Source organism: Coregonus clupeaformis, chromosome 11, assembly GCF_020615455.1.
Source record: "Coregonus clupeaformis isolate EN_2021a chromosome 11, ASM2061545v1, whole genome shotgun sequence".
NCBI classification, from domain to species: domain Eukaryota; kingdom Metazoa; phylum Chordata; class Actinopteri; order Salmoniformes; family Salmonidae; genus Coregonus; species Coregonus clupeaformis.
Genome location: NC_059202.1, coordinates 10123335 through 10138146, shown reverse-complemented (window position 1 = coordinate 10138146; position 14812 = coordinate 10123335). Strand labels below are relative to the sequence as shown.

Genomic DNA, 14812 nt, shown 5'->3' with positions numbered 1-14812 from the left:
CGTCAATTACTTCCCTTATTTTCTCTTTAAATACAAGCAGAGGGGTCAACACTTAAATGATTAACTACATTCTACATACTTTATTAACTGGGTCGGCATATAAGAGGGAGCTGTTCTCTCTCTCATCTCTATTTATTCGAATCACATGGGTCTCCTTTGAATTAATACTGGATGAAAGCTCACAGAACCACACTCTCAGTGATCAACACCAATCAGACCACTGTGTCTTTACACACACACCCACATATCTTTAATAAAAAACATGGCTTTGCTGTCCTTCTATACAAAATGTACATCACTTGAGCCACGTGCAGAGCCATAATAATAATACATTACATTTTAGCAGACGCTCTTATCCAGAGCGACTTACAGTTAGTGAGTGCATACATTTTATTTTTTTCATACTGGCCCCCCGTGGGAATCGAACCCACAACCCTGGCGTTGCAAACGAGCTGAGCTACATCCCTGCCGGCCATTCCCTCCCCTACCCTGGACGACTTGTGCGCCGCCCCATGGGTCTCCCGGTCGCGGCCGGCTACGACAGAGCCTGGATTCAAACTAGGATCTCTAGTGGCACAGATAGCACTGCGATGCAGTGCCTTAGACCACTGCGCCACTCGGGAGATTATATATTATATATACATACATATCATAGAAGAGTTTAATTGTCTTTAGGACAGCTGTTTTTTTAGAGTATGTAAGTAGTTTTGTCTGAAACTTTGTTCCCCCTGCTGCTGTTGGACCTGGTCTCTCTTGAAAAATAGATTTTATCTCAATGAGAAAAACCTGTATAAATAAATGCTAAATAAAATTAAAATTAAAATATCAAATAATACAATGAATACCAGGTTTTCCCAGAGGCCTGGGGGAACTGGGTTTCAAGTCGTTTTCAAGTCTGTAGCACCAGGTTGAAGGTAAAGCCTGAACACTGAAGTACTGTGCTGAGTGGAGGGTATACCTGATCAGGCTGTGTTAGGGCCCCCTAACATCAGTGCACTGCCCTGTGCAGTCCAGCGTTACTCTGCTCTTTACTGATCACACTCCCTGCCTGTGTATGACAAAAAGAGGGACAGCGGGAGAAGGAAGGAGGGAAAGGAGAATGGAGAAGATGCTGGCAAATAAAAGGAACAGGTGGAATAATGATGAAGAGAGAGATTGGCAAAAAAGAGGGTGTAGTTGGTTGAAGAGAGGGAGGAAAAGAGAGATACAGGGTGGGTCACATCCTGGTGATCTCACTTCATATGGCTCTCTATCCAGTCTTTGAAGTTGGCCACATGTGTGTACACAGTAAACAGGTCCGGGTCACACTCTCCCTGGTCATACCCAAAACTCACCAACCCCAGCAGCCGCCACTCCCCTTTGGACTTGTCCCGCCCCCCTGGAGAGGCAAGAGAGGGGTCCTGGGCGGAGCCTGTCTGGGCAGGAAGGATCAGGATACCCCCTGTGTCCGCGGGACAGATGTTAGATGGGCCGTAGTCGGGTCGCTGCCGGCCGCAGAGCATGTTGTCTGTGACGCTCACAGGCACACCATTACGGGCGTACTGCTGCTCGCAGGGCACCACGTCGGCCAGGTGCTGCACACCCACCCTGGCCCTCTCCTCTTCCCCAATCTGTGGGTCCGGCAGGGGGGCCCAGCCCGTCACAAGCCCCTCTCTGGAGGTCACCTCTCCCCCCTGGGTGTCAGGCAGGCAGAGGGGCTGGACCTTCTCCCCGATACGAGCCTTGTCCAGCAGCTTGATCACGGCCAAGTCTGAGTCCAAGACCAGGGGGTCGTAGTTGTGGTGGACAGAGATGGAGGCCACCTGGAGGAGAAGATGCGGGATGGTTAGAGAGACATAAAATAAATGATCACAAGGTAGACAGAGAAAATAAACTGGTCAGAGTAAGAAACAAGAAAGGAGGTATGGTCAGCGAGACAAGGGATGGTCAGAATGAAGACGGAATGATGATGAGAGAAAGGAGGGATGTTTAGAGAAAGAATAGAGAGAGAAAGGTGGTGTGACAAAAATAAAAGCTGTAGAGAGAAGAGAGAGCCTGTGCCAAACGGAACAGCAGGGTGACAGCTTGCCTCTCTGTGGGACGATAGTAGCTGGGCTTGTTACCTGGCAACTCACACTCCTCACTCATATGCTCATACATTAATTGACTGTCCTTTATGTACTATTACAAACTGGGTGGTTCGAGGCCTGAATGCTGATTGGCTGACGGCCGTATACCACGGGTACGACAAAACATTTATTTTACCGATCTAATTACGTTGGTAACCAGTTTATAATAGCAATAAGGCACCTCGGGGGTTTGTGGTATAAGGCCAATATAGATTTTAGTCATTTAGCAGACGCTCTTATCCAGAGCGACTTACAGTTAGTGAGTGCATACATTTTTCATATACCACGGCTAAGGGCTGTATCCAGGCACATAAGAACAGCCCTTAGCCATGGTATATTGGCCATATACCACACCCCCTCTGACCTTATTGCTTTATTAAACCATATACAGTAAACTGCAAAATGGAAAATAAGCTACTGTGTATGTTGGATAGATCCAGACTAGCAATGTAGCACAACCACATTGGTGTTTACTTACAGTCAAAGTAGCTTTCTGGGACCTATTCAATGACTGAACATAAACAAACATGGGGCTGTATTACATGGCTAGATGTGGTAGACATGACGTCATGTTTGTAAAAGGCTGCATTATAATTGGACACAGGTTTAAAACCCCTGCCACCCAGCCATTAGTATTATATACAGTGGGGAAAAAAAGTATTTAGTCAGCCACCAATTGTGCAAGTTCTCCCACTTAAAAAGATGAGAGAGGCCTGTAATTTTCATCATAGGTACACGTCTACTATGACAGGCAAATTGAGGAAAAAAAATCCAGAAAATCACATTGTAGGATTTTTTATGATTTTATTTGCAAATGATGGTGGAAAATAAGTATTTGGTCACCTACAAACAAGCAAGATTTCTGGCTCTCACAGACCTGTAACTTCTTCTTTAAGAGGCTCCTCTGTCCTCCACTCGTTACCTGTATTAATGGCACCTGTTTGAACTTGTTATCAGTATAAAAGACACCTGTCCACAACCTCAAACAGTCACACTCCAAACTCCACTATGGCCAAGACCAAAGAGCTGTCAAAGGACACCAGAAACAAAATTGTAGACCTGCACCAGGCTGGGAAGAATGAATCTGCAATAGGTAAGCAGCTTGGTTTGAAGAAATCAACTGTGGGAGCAATTATTAGGAAATGGAAGACATACAAGACCACTGATAATCTCCCTCGATCTGGGGCTCCACGCAAGATCTCACCCCGTGGGGTCAAAATGATCACAAGAACGGTGAGCAAAAATCCCAGAACCACACGGGGTGACCTAGTGAATGACCTGCAGAGAGCTGGGACCAAAGTAACAAAGCCTACCATCAGTAACACACTACGCCGCCAGGGACTCAAATCATGCAGTGCAAGATGTGTCCCCCTGCTTAAGCCAGTACATGTCCAGGCCCGTCTGAAGTTTGCTAGAGTGCATTTGGATGATCCAGAAGAGGATTGGGAGAATGTCATATGGTCAGATGAAACCAAAATATAACTTTTTGGTAAAAACTCAACTCGTCGTGTTTGGAGGACAAAGAATGCTGAGTTGCATCCAAAGAACACCATACCTACTGTGAAGCATGGGGGTGGAAACATCATGCTTTGGGGCTGTTTTTCTGCAAAGGGACCAGGACGACTGATCCGTTTAAAGGAAAGAATGAATGGGGCCATGTTTCATGAGATTTTGAGTGAAAACCTCCTTCCATCAGCAAGGGCATTGAAGATGAAACGTGGCTGGGTCTTTCAGCATGACAATGATCCCAAACACACCGCCCGGGCAACGAAGGAGTGGCTTCGTAATAAGCATTTCAAGGTCCTGGAGTGGCCTAGCCAGTCTCCACATCTCAACCCCATAGAAAATCTTTGGAGGGAGTTGAAAGTCCGTGTTACCCAGCGACAGCCCCAAAACATCACTGCTCTAGAGGAGATCTGCATGGAGGAATGGGCCAAAATACCAGCAACAGTGTGTGAAAACCTTGTGAACACTTACAGAAAACGTTTGACCTGTGTCATTGCCAACAAAGGGTATATAACAAAGTATTGAGAAACTTTTGTTATTGACCAAATACTTTTTTTCCACCATCATTTGCAAATAAATTCATTAAAAATCCTACAATGTGATTTTCTGGATTTTTTTTTCTCATTTTGTCTGTCATAGTTGACGTGTACCTATGATGAAAATTACAGGCCTCTCTCATCTTTTTAAGTGGGAGAACTTGCACAATTGGTGGCTGACTAAATACTTTTTTTCCCCACTGTAGATCCCATAAGGCTGGTAAATAGACCTATATAGTGTGTTACCTCATGTGTGGTGAACTGTACACCATAGTTGTATTTCAGTGTAATTAGTGCAGTGTGTGGCTAACTGAGTACAGGTGGTCTCCCTAGCCTATATAGTATAAACCCCTTTCATTCCTTACTTGCCACCCCTACCCACCAACCCAGTTAGCCCTCTCCAAACCCTTTCTCACTCCCTATTCACGGCCCCCAACCCCCTCAGCCCTATCCAACCCCTCTCTTACCCTGAGATGCTGCAGGCCCTTGGTCTCCCGGAGGTCACTGCGGTAGTGTTTTCCCATCACCACCTTGACCTTGGCTGCATCCAGAGGGTACAGCTTCCCCAGCTCAGTCACACAGTGGGCTGCCACCACCACACTCCGCTGGTTCACCAGGGCCCCGCTACACACCAGCTGCCAGCCTGAGGCCTCGTCCTGCCCCTGGAACCCAGCCCCTGCTCCTGGTCCAGCTCCAGGCCCCATCTTTAGTGACCCATCCAGGCTGGCCTTCTTGTCCAGCTTGGTCCCTGCTCCGTTGGTGGAGCGTCGGTAGATGGCGGCTAGCCAGGGCCAGTGGGACTCTGCTGGGCTCTGAGGGTCAAATGTGGGGTGCTTCCCACACACTGGGAAAAGAGAAGGATGGAGAGACAAGGGTGGAGAAGAGGAAAGTGTGGCCAGGGAGGAGAAGGGTGGAAAGAAAGAGAAGAAAGAGAATAAACATCAGACCTGCCAGAGTGATAAAACAACACTTGATATTGTAATGTATGGAAAACTTATTCCATATCATACCCACCCTGGAATATTCGTTTTTCAGTCCAATTTCCTTGATTGTTTAGTGTCTGGGTGTGGTTTGAATGTGCCATTCTAGCACGCCTAAGCGGCAAGAAAAACCTTTCTTTATATCAAGTAATGTGGCTCTGCTGTCCTCACCTGGCGAGCAGGAGACATGACGCCCACTCCACTTGCCAGTCTTGAGGCAGGTGCGGCGTGCGCTGCCTGAGTGGTGATAAAAGGGAGAGGCACACTCGTACTCTACGTGAGTGTAGAGGTGGTGGAAGCCCTGGGGCAGCTGGGATAGCACTGGAGGACCTTTGGTGGGGCCGGCGGACTGGAACAGCCTCCCGAACCCAGAGGAGGAGTAGAGCTTATGCACAGGGGTCTTCCTGAGAGGGAGAGAGGAGAGGGGTCCTTGGAGATGCCTTTACAGAAACAACTAGTGTATAATGTTCTTTAAGAGGCTAGCGGTGTGTATAAGTAGAGTCCTTTTAGGTTTTTAAATGGCAAACTTTTATGTGGGCTTCACATGGTAAAGTGCCTCTGTCACTAAAGGATAGAGCTATGTCTTCTGCTATGCTGTGTGCATTAATGAGGGTCATACATAATATTCATGGTCTGTTGTGGTGTGTGTATGATGTTGATATATGATTATGCACATGTTTTATATGTATGTGGTTTTGAAAAATGATGATTGCTAAGGTAATGCGGATATGTGTAGTGTTGGTGAATGCTTACGTCTGTCGTATTTACTGTATGTAGACTATATAATGTGCATATTTGTGTCTGCTATGTAACATAATATGTTAATGTAAATCATTAGACATACCTGGATGGAGCCTGTGGAGGCAGAACTCTCTGTCTTACCAGCTCGGAGACCTTCGGCTCTCTGCAGGCTGCAGACAAACATACACAGGGTTCCCATTAAAACCTACTGTCAGGCAGGGAGCTGCTCTCATTCTCAATGTTGGGTTGATTAGAGGCTGCTAAAGGTAGTGCCTAACTGACAGGTGCAACAGCATATCCCTAGATGATAATCACAAAGTAGAGGCACACACACACCCATGCACACACGCTTGCGCGCAATCACACACAAACACACACATTCCAGTGCCTACCTCTCACACAAAAGGGTTGAGCGCCCCCCCAGGAGCCGCCAGGCTGGCAGGAGCGTCGGGCGTCACCACTCAGAGCGTACGAGTGGTTACAGAAGAACTCCACCGTCTCTGGCACCATCCCTGGCACCACCTGCTGGTACCCATGGTAGAGCCGTGGGAGAGGAGGACAGCTCTTCTCTGGAAGGAGTTAGTAAGGGAAAGAGAGCAGGTGGCGAGAGCGGAAGATAGAGAGATGGAAAGGGAGCGAGAGAGTGTGAAAGAAAATCTAAGATGTTGAGAGTCATTTTAATATCTGTTTTAATTGTGCAGTGTATTTTACAACATGCGCCTAAGGTGTTGGGGTGATTCTGAGTCTTACCATTGATGATTTGGTTCTCTCTCTTCTCATACTCAGACTCTTCTTTAGATGGTTTTTCTGAATCTTTTCCTGTATTTTCCTCTTCAGGTTTACTTGTACTTGCCACTGTGTCTTTGGCTCCTCCTGAATCTTTAGTTGATCCTATGTCTTTGCGTGGTTTTTCCACAGGCCTTTTGGTGTCCTGACCTCCTGATGAATATGGGGTGAACTGTGTGTTGTTGCTTCTAGCTGGAATAATACTCTTCACAATGTCTTTAGACACTGTTGTATTCATACCATGCTCTATGTCATTGGTGCCAAACACATCCGTAACAGTGTAATCTATGGCAAATGTGTCTCCCCTAGGTTTTATCTCAGTGTAATCTATGGCAAATGTGTCTCCTCTAGGTTTTAAGTCATTAGGATCAACTATGTTTGGATCACTGCTTGTATCTACCGGTTGCTCTTTCTTCTCCTCTTCCTCCTGTCCTTTATCCTCCACCACCATTATCTCAGGAACCTCTGTTGTCTTTCCTATCTCCCGTATCACGTCTGTGTCTCCCCCCGTATCTGGACTGCCATCTGTGTCCGCTGTGGTTTTCCCCAAGTCATTTTCTCTCTCTCCCTCCACTGTGTTTAACATGTCATCTGTTTCTTCACTGTCCACTTTATCCTTGCTACCTCCAGTAGTTTTCTCTAGCCCTGTTTCTTTTTCTTTGTCACTCATTTGATCCTTTCTTCCTCCTGGGATATTCACCAGAGTAATGTCTATGTTTTTATCTTTACCGTCTCTAATGTCCACTGTCGTGTTCCTCAGGCCTGTGTCTGGATCTTTACCAGCCACGTCCTCCTTGATACCTTTAGTGTTGTCTATTTCTTTGTCTTTGGGTTTTTCTATGTCTTTATGTGGGGCTGAGTCAGTGTCTTTGTCTTTTTCTGCATCATTTTCTTTGTCCTTCTCTGTATCTTTGCCTGATTCAGCAAGTGTATTATTCACTGTAAGAACAAGAAGAGAGAAAAAAAGTGAATTACTGGATTTAAATTGTTGTAAATTAGTGTTGTTATACAGTTGACTAACGATTCTGAATGGTTGTACACATTTTACTAGTGAAATATGATCAATTTCACGCAGGCTTGGTCACGTAGCACATAGTCATTTTACAATAATAATAGGACAACTGTTGATGTCTGTCAACACCTGTTCCCACTGTCTCCAAACTCTTATTCCTGTCATGCCATGCTCTGACACTAACCTTTGCCACAGGTGGGAAGTGTTCCGCTCCAGGTGTTGTTGGGCAGACAGGTTCTCTGGTGTGTTCCGCTCAGCTTGTAGGGCTGGTAGCACAGATACTGCAGGGCGAGGATGACGTCATTGGGCCCGTACACCAGGAAGTGGTCTCCATGGACAGGCTTAGCTGGGATGGCACAGAACTTCACCATGGGCACTGCAGAGGAACACAGAGATCAAGTAGGCTCAGTGAAGATGGGATTGAGGTGGTCAGACACTATTGCATAATTTTTCAGATGAGTTGTAAATATGTATATTCCTCAGAGTAGCTGTTGTGTCAGTAAGTCTCAAATGTTATTGTATAAAACAAACCTACAGCGTTAATGTCACTAAGGTCAATCAGGTTAGATTTTTCACAAAGCGCCCAAATATATACTGAGTGTACAAAACATTGGGAACACCTTCAGAATATTGAGTTGCACCCCTTCTGCCCTCAGAACAGCCTCAATTCGGCAGGTCATGAACTTGGTGGATGTCCTTTGGGTGGTGGACCATTCTTGATACACACAGGAAACTGTTGAGCGTGAAAAACACAGCAGCGTTGCAGTTCTTGACACATACCCCGCTCAAAGGCACTTCAATCTTTTGTCTTGCCCATTCACACTCTGAATGGCACACATACACGATCCAAGTCTCAATTGTCTCAAGGCTTGAAAATCCTTCTTTAACCCGTCTCCTCCTCTTCATCTACACTGACTGAAGTGGATTTAACAAGTGACATCAATAAAGGATCATAGCTTTCACCTGGATTCACCTGGTCAGTCCATGTCATGGAAAGAGCAGGTGTTCCTAATGTTTTGTACACTCAGTGTATATTGTGCCCCTCTCTCTCACTGGCCTCTTACCACACTGGGGGGCAGGGGCGCTCCAGGTGCCATCCCGGAGGCATACGACTGTGCGGATCCCCCTCAGCTCGAACCCGGGGTCACAGCTGAACGTGACTTGTGCCCCTGAGTGATGGAATACCCCCTCTGTGGAGCCATGGACAGGTACTGGGGGCCTCCGACAACCTACAACTAGAGGGATACACACAAACCCATACACACACATACACAATTACACACAACCCTTCTCATGCATTCTGAACACGTTTCATCTTCTGTCCACTATAATGCTACCAATCTTATGCCAGCCATAAACACAACTTCAGTGTGTTCACTGCTGTGTGATACAGTATTAGCATTTTGTTGTCTGGTATAAACACAACTCTTTCTGAATAGCCACCTACTGCCTAAGGGCTCTTAGAACCCAGTTCATCATTTACAAACCCATTCTTCCTCCTCAGAAATACCTCTTTGACTAGCTAGAAGTTTATAAATATAGCCTCCACATCGTACTGCCTTATTAATAGATCATTTCAGCAGGCCTGGAAAAAGTCTGAACAGCTCTCAAGGCGACGTACAGAGGAAGAAATAGAAAACTCCTAGTAAAAATAAGCTTTAGTCAAACTGTTCAATTTTCCACAGCAGTGAAGTGTTTTTATGATGTGGGTTGGTAGCGTGGGGCTTGGGTTGATGTGGAATGGAATAGTGGGTGTAATTGTTCAGACAATGCCCGGCTTTGAAACAGAGAACTTGATTGACACAAAAAGCACACGTCAATTTGTAATTCACTATCGGTTCCCCTCTCTCTGGTCCGGAACAAAGCAAAATACCAAGCACACACATATCTGCACGAACACACACACACAAACCCCCCCACATACACACACGTGTACAAGGGGTGTGTATGTGTAGGGCTTGTTATTATGTGCATCATATCACTCTGTAATGGGGGATACACAAGCATTTCGCTACACCCGCAATAACATCTACTAAATATGAGTATGCGACCAATAAAATGTGATTTGATTTTGATGTGATACAGTATCCCCTCTTGGGACCATACTGTGTCATAGGACCAGCCCCATGCTTCTCTCCCTCTCTCTGGCCATGGTCTGACAGCAGTGTGATCCAAAACCATCAGAGGAACCCTCCCTATAATCACTATCTCCCTGCCTACCAACATTTCCACCCTTCAGTCGAGCCTCACATAGGACAGGACAGGGGGGTTTCACTTGGCTTTCCGGACGTGGAAAAGGAAAATGTGCACCACCCTGTTGAGTCATTTTCTTTCTTAGAAAAACAGACATAAAAGGTGGGGGGTGTTAAAATGAGAGTCTATCATATCCTCTGTGTTTGCCCACACCCCTGTCCTCCCATCCCAGTGTCTGTCTGTCTACCCTAGTATAGCCAATCTCCTACTGGGCTGTCTCTACTGGGATGTGTCATAGCCATTATTAAGGAATGCTAACAGAGGATGTTATGATTAATGAAGCCTCATTAATTCACCACTAACTCCTGTCAACGCCTCAGAAACTATGTTTCAATAATCCTAATCTAAAATAAAGACTGTTGCTTCATCGGAAATATAGAGAGAGTCAGGAGGAAGGTTGTTTGGAATACTGTTTAATGCTAGGTAAATTATTGCAGACCCGAAGTGCAGCCGCTGCCAAGTCCACCATTTCAGTTCTTTAGTCTAACTGCCTCTGGCATAAACTGGGAGTAATGTACGTGTGTTTCCACAACATATACCACATTAGTGTTATCCCAAATCTACCTCACAAACGAGCAGGCCAGCCCTGCTCATGGGAATACCAGCTGAACGAACAACTTGTACGGAATTCCATCCCTCCACTTCTTCCATGCGTTTTATGAGCGCCTCTCATCCAACGGAAAAGCTGGCTTAGATTATAGAGGCAGGTTTGTTTCACCATTAGTTTTATAGACTCAAATGTAGCCCTGAAAATAAGACCACCTGAAAATAAATGATAGGGCTCTTGGCCAGCCTGTTTTGTCAGGGTCTGGGGAGAGGGGAGGGGTGTGGTGGTGGGTACGGAATCCCAGGCCTGCGTCCAGACACCCATAAAGAAGCAGGGTTGTGGTGGAGCTGTGGACAGAAGGAGCTCCAGAAATACAGGGCCCTGTTGGAGCCCTATTAGGATGAGGTAGGGGGCTCCCTGGCATGGTGTGTGTGGCAGGCAGGTGACTGCCCCAGATACAGATGGCCATAGGGAAGCCTAGCTTAGTTTAGCCTTGCTTACTCATTCTCTGTCTGCCAGTATCTATCATTATCTGTCTCTCTTCCTCACTGTCTCTCTCTCTCTCTCTCATCATTCTCTCTCACAGTCTTTCTCTCCATGTCGTTTATTATCCATATATAAACTCAGATGGTGAGATGTAGTTTCATGAAATTCCATCAGGTGGTCATAGCGGTTTATGGTCCATCTGTCGACACGGGACAGTTTTCCTAAGCAGCCGATTGGCCTGGGCCAGAGAGCAAGATGACCAGTAGGGAAGGCAGCTTGTCTGGAAGCCCTCCACACCACAGAGCCCCTGTGATGGTGACTCACTCACTGTTGTTAGCACTGACGTGTTCTGACTTATAAACTTGAAAGATCTTTAATCATGTCAATAAGGTTGTTTTGATCACGCGGACTGGGATATGTTCCGGGTAGCTTCCGAAAATAATTTAGATGAATACACTGAAACGGTGACTAAGTTTATCAGGAAGTGTATAGGTGATGTTGTGCCCACTGTGACTATTAAAACCTACCCTAACCAGAAACCGTGGATAGATGGCAGCATTCGCGCAAATCTGAAAGCGCAAACCACCGCATTCAACCATGGCAAGGTGACTGGGAATATGGCAGAATGCAAACAGTGTAGCTACTCACTCCGCAAGGCAATTAAACTGGCAAAACATCAGTATAGAGACAAAGTGGAGTCGTAATTCAACAGCTCAGACACGAGACGTATGTGGCAGGGTCTACAGACATTCACGGACTACAAAAGGAAAACCAGCCACGTCGCCGACACCGACGTCTCGCTTCCAGACAAGCTAAACACCTTCTTCGCCCGCTTTCAGGATAACACAGTGCCACTGACGAAGCCCACTACCAAGGACTGTGGCCTCTCCTTCTCTAGCTGCGTCCTCAGAGCATGCGCAGACCAGCTGGCTTGTGTGTTTATGGACATATTCAATCTCTCCCTTTCCCAGTCTGCTGTTCCCACATGCTTCAAGATGGCCACCATTGTTCCTGTACCCAATAAAGCAAAGGTAACTGAACTAAATGACTATCGCCCTATAGCACTCACCTCTGTCATCATGAAGTGCTTTGTGAGACTAGTCAAGGATCATATCACCTCTACCTTACCTGTCACCCTAGACCCACTTCAATTTGCTTACCGCCCCAATAGATCCACAGACGATGCAATCGCCATCACACTGCACACTGCCCTATCCCATCTGGACAAGAGGAATACCGATGTAAGAATGCTGTTCATTGACTATAGCTCAGCATTCAACACCATAGTACCCTCCAAGCTCATCATTAAGCTCGAGGCCCTGGGTCTGAACCCCGCCCTGTGCAACTGGGTCCTGGACTTCCTGACGGGTCAGCCCCAGGTGGTGAAGGTAGGAAACAACATCTCCACTTCGCTGATCCTCAACACTGGGGCCCCACAAGGGTGCATGCTCAGCCCCTCCTGTACTCCCTGTTCACCCATGACTGCGTGGCCAAGCACGCCTCCAACTCAATCATCAAGTTTGCAGACGACACAACAGTAGTAGGATTGATTACCAACAATGACGAGACCGCATACAGGGAGGAGGTGAGGGCTCTGGGAGTGTGGTGCCAGGAAAATATCCTCTCACTCAACATCAACAAAACAAAGGAGATGATCGTGGACTTCAGGAAACAGCAGAGGGTGCACCCCCCTATCCACATCGACGGGACCGCAGTGGAGAAGGTGGAAACTTCAGGTTCCTTGGCGCACTCATCACCGACAAACTGAAATGGTCCACCCACGCAGACAGTGTGGTGAAGAAGGCGCAACAGAGCCTCTTCAACCTCAGGAGGCTGAAGAAATTCGGCTTGGCACCTAAAACCCTCACAAACTTTTACAGATGCACAATTGAGAGCATCCTGTTGGGCTGTATCACTGCCTGGTACGGCAACTGGGGTCTGCCGAACGCGTTACCGGGGGCAAACTACCCGCCCTCCAAGACACATACAGCACCCGATGTCACAGGAAGGCCAAAAAGATCATCAAGGACATCAACCACCCGAGCCACTGCCTGTTCCCCCCACTATCATCCAGAAGGCGAGGTCAGTACAGGTGCATCAAAGCTGGAACCGAGAGAATGAAAAACAGCTTCTATCTCAAGGCCATCAGACTGTTAAATAGCCATCACTAGCACATTAGAGGCTGCTGCTGCCTATTGAAATCACTGGCCACTTTAAGAAATGGAACACTAGTCACTTTAATAATGTTTACATATCTTGAACTACTCATCTCATATGTATATACTGCATTCTATTCTATAATATTCTACTGTATCTTAGTCCATGCCGCTCTGTCATTGCTTGTCCATATATGTATATATTCTTAAATTCCATTCCTTACTAGTTTTGTGTGTATTGGGTATATGTTGTGAAATTGTTAGATATTACTGCACTGTCGGAGCTAGAAGCACAAGCATTTCGCTACACCCGCTATAACATCTGCTAAACACGTGTATGTGACAAATAAAATTTGATTTGATTTCATTTGATAAGGGAGAGAGGGGAATGCAGGACGTGTACATTGTGTCAGAATGTTATTGAATTATCAGTTATCCTATAGAAAGGTGGAGTGCCATAGTCTGGTATACACACCAGAAGTTACTGGTTATCTGTAGGAGGAATGTATATGGTGGGGTCAATTAAGGTTGGATAGGAGCCAGGGGGCTTTGGAATGTATTGAGTAAAGGAGAGGCAATCACATGATTGCAGTCACTGAAAAGGGTGGAGAGCTGTGGATTAGTGAGGAAGGGGGTTGAAATCAGGTCAGGTCAGGTCAGGTCATATTAAGGGAGAAGGAACAGTTTATTGCCTGCATCACTTAACTTCCTTCCTAACAATAAACATGTAATGTTTAGAGGGAAGGAGGATACTTCACCCAAATAGGGGTATATATATTTGTGCTGGTGTAAACAGGTTTATGTATTTTCAGCTTGTTGACCCTTTGGGTGAATAAACTTGGTTTGAGCTTTCCGTGGAAGTGCATGCATTTTTTACTGTATATTTGTCAGAACCTAACAGCACTTATGGGACTCTGAGGTTATGGTCAGGGGATACCTTTGTGAATAGGCTGACCCAAAGTTTAGTGTACTCACCATTCTCACACGTCTGTCCAGTGTAGCCAGCCAGACAGCCACAGTGGTAGGAGTAGGAAGTGCCCAGGATACAGGTACCATCATGGAGACAGGGGGAGGAGCTGCACGCTGCAAACACACAGGAGCAGGAAGGATGATTAGACACAAGAAATGGGCTATATAACAGCAGTAAAAAATATATTTACAAATAATTGCAGGCTTTCCTCACTCCTTCCCTTCATCTGCACTATTAAGGAGACCAGGAGAGTATACTTTGCTGTGTCCTTAGTATTGCTTTGAAATGCAGCAAAGGTTTTGTAGTAGATAGCTTATGTTGGGGATATGGCAAAAAAAATTAAACAAACGGTATAAAAGTGAGAAAATACATTGTTGTTTAAATTCATACCTACTCTCCAACACCCATCCCTAAAAATGTACAGTAGCCTACTACAGTTTGTATTTTATGCTTGAGTGCAGCTGGCTTGCAGTACTGTGTTACAGTGTGTGTTCATAGTGATTGGTTTGAATGAGGAACTGAGTGATAGGATAAGTTGGTACTTAATACGGGGTTTCTCTGTTAGGCTGCCAACCAGGGATCCCCAGGCATGAGTTTGATAAGGGTGTGCTCTGCTTAGTTTTCATAACAGTTAACATTCAGGTAGCTTTTTTCAACTTTCCCAACTTATGATGGACATTTCCATCCAAACCACAATTACAATAATGGATTTTGGTATTGAATTAGCATAC

The 14812-nt window shown here is 45.9% G+C and overlaps 1 protein-coding gene across 1 annotated transcript in view; it reads right to left on the bottom strand.

Moving 5' to 3' along the window:
* Positions 1–578: 578 nt before the first annotated feature.
* The window catches only part of LOC121576399 (inactive serine protease PAMR1-like), a 69906-nt gene continuing 55672 nt past the window's right edge, over positions 579–14812 (bottom strand). Inside the window, exons 6-14 of the mRNA XM_041889501.2 lie at positions 14087–14194; positions 8734–8904; positions 7854–8045; positions 6622–7596; positions 6264–6440; positions 5975–6041; positions 5302–5534; positions 4618–4994; positions 579–1802 (exon numbers count right to left, since the gene is read on the bottom strand). Of these exons, the coding sequence (XP_041745435.2) occupies positions 1233–1802; positions 4618–4994; positions 5302–5534; positions 5975–6041; positions 6264–6440; positions 6622–7596; positions 7854–8045; positions 8734–8904; positions 14087–14194 (2870 nt within the window). The 3' untranslated portion in view covers positions 579–1232. The remainder of the gene's footprint in view (positions 1803–4617; positions 4995–5301; positions 5535–5974; positions 6042–6263; positions 6441–6621; positions 7597–7853; positions 8046–8733; positions 8905–14086; positions 14195–14812) is intronic.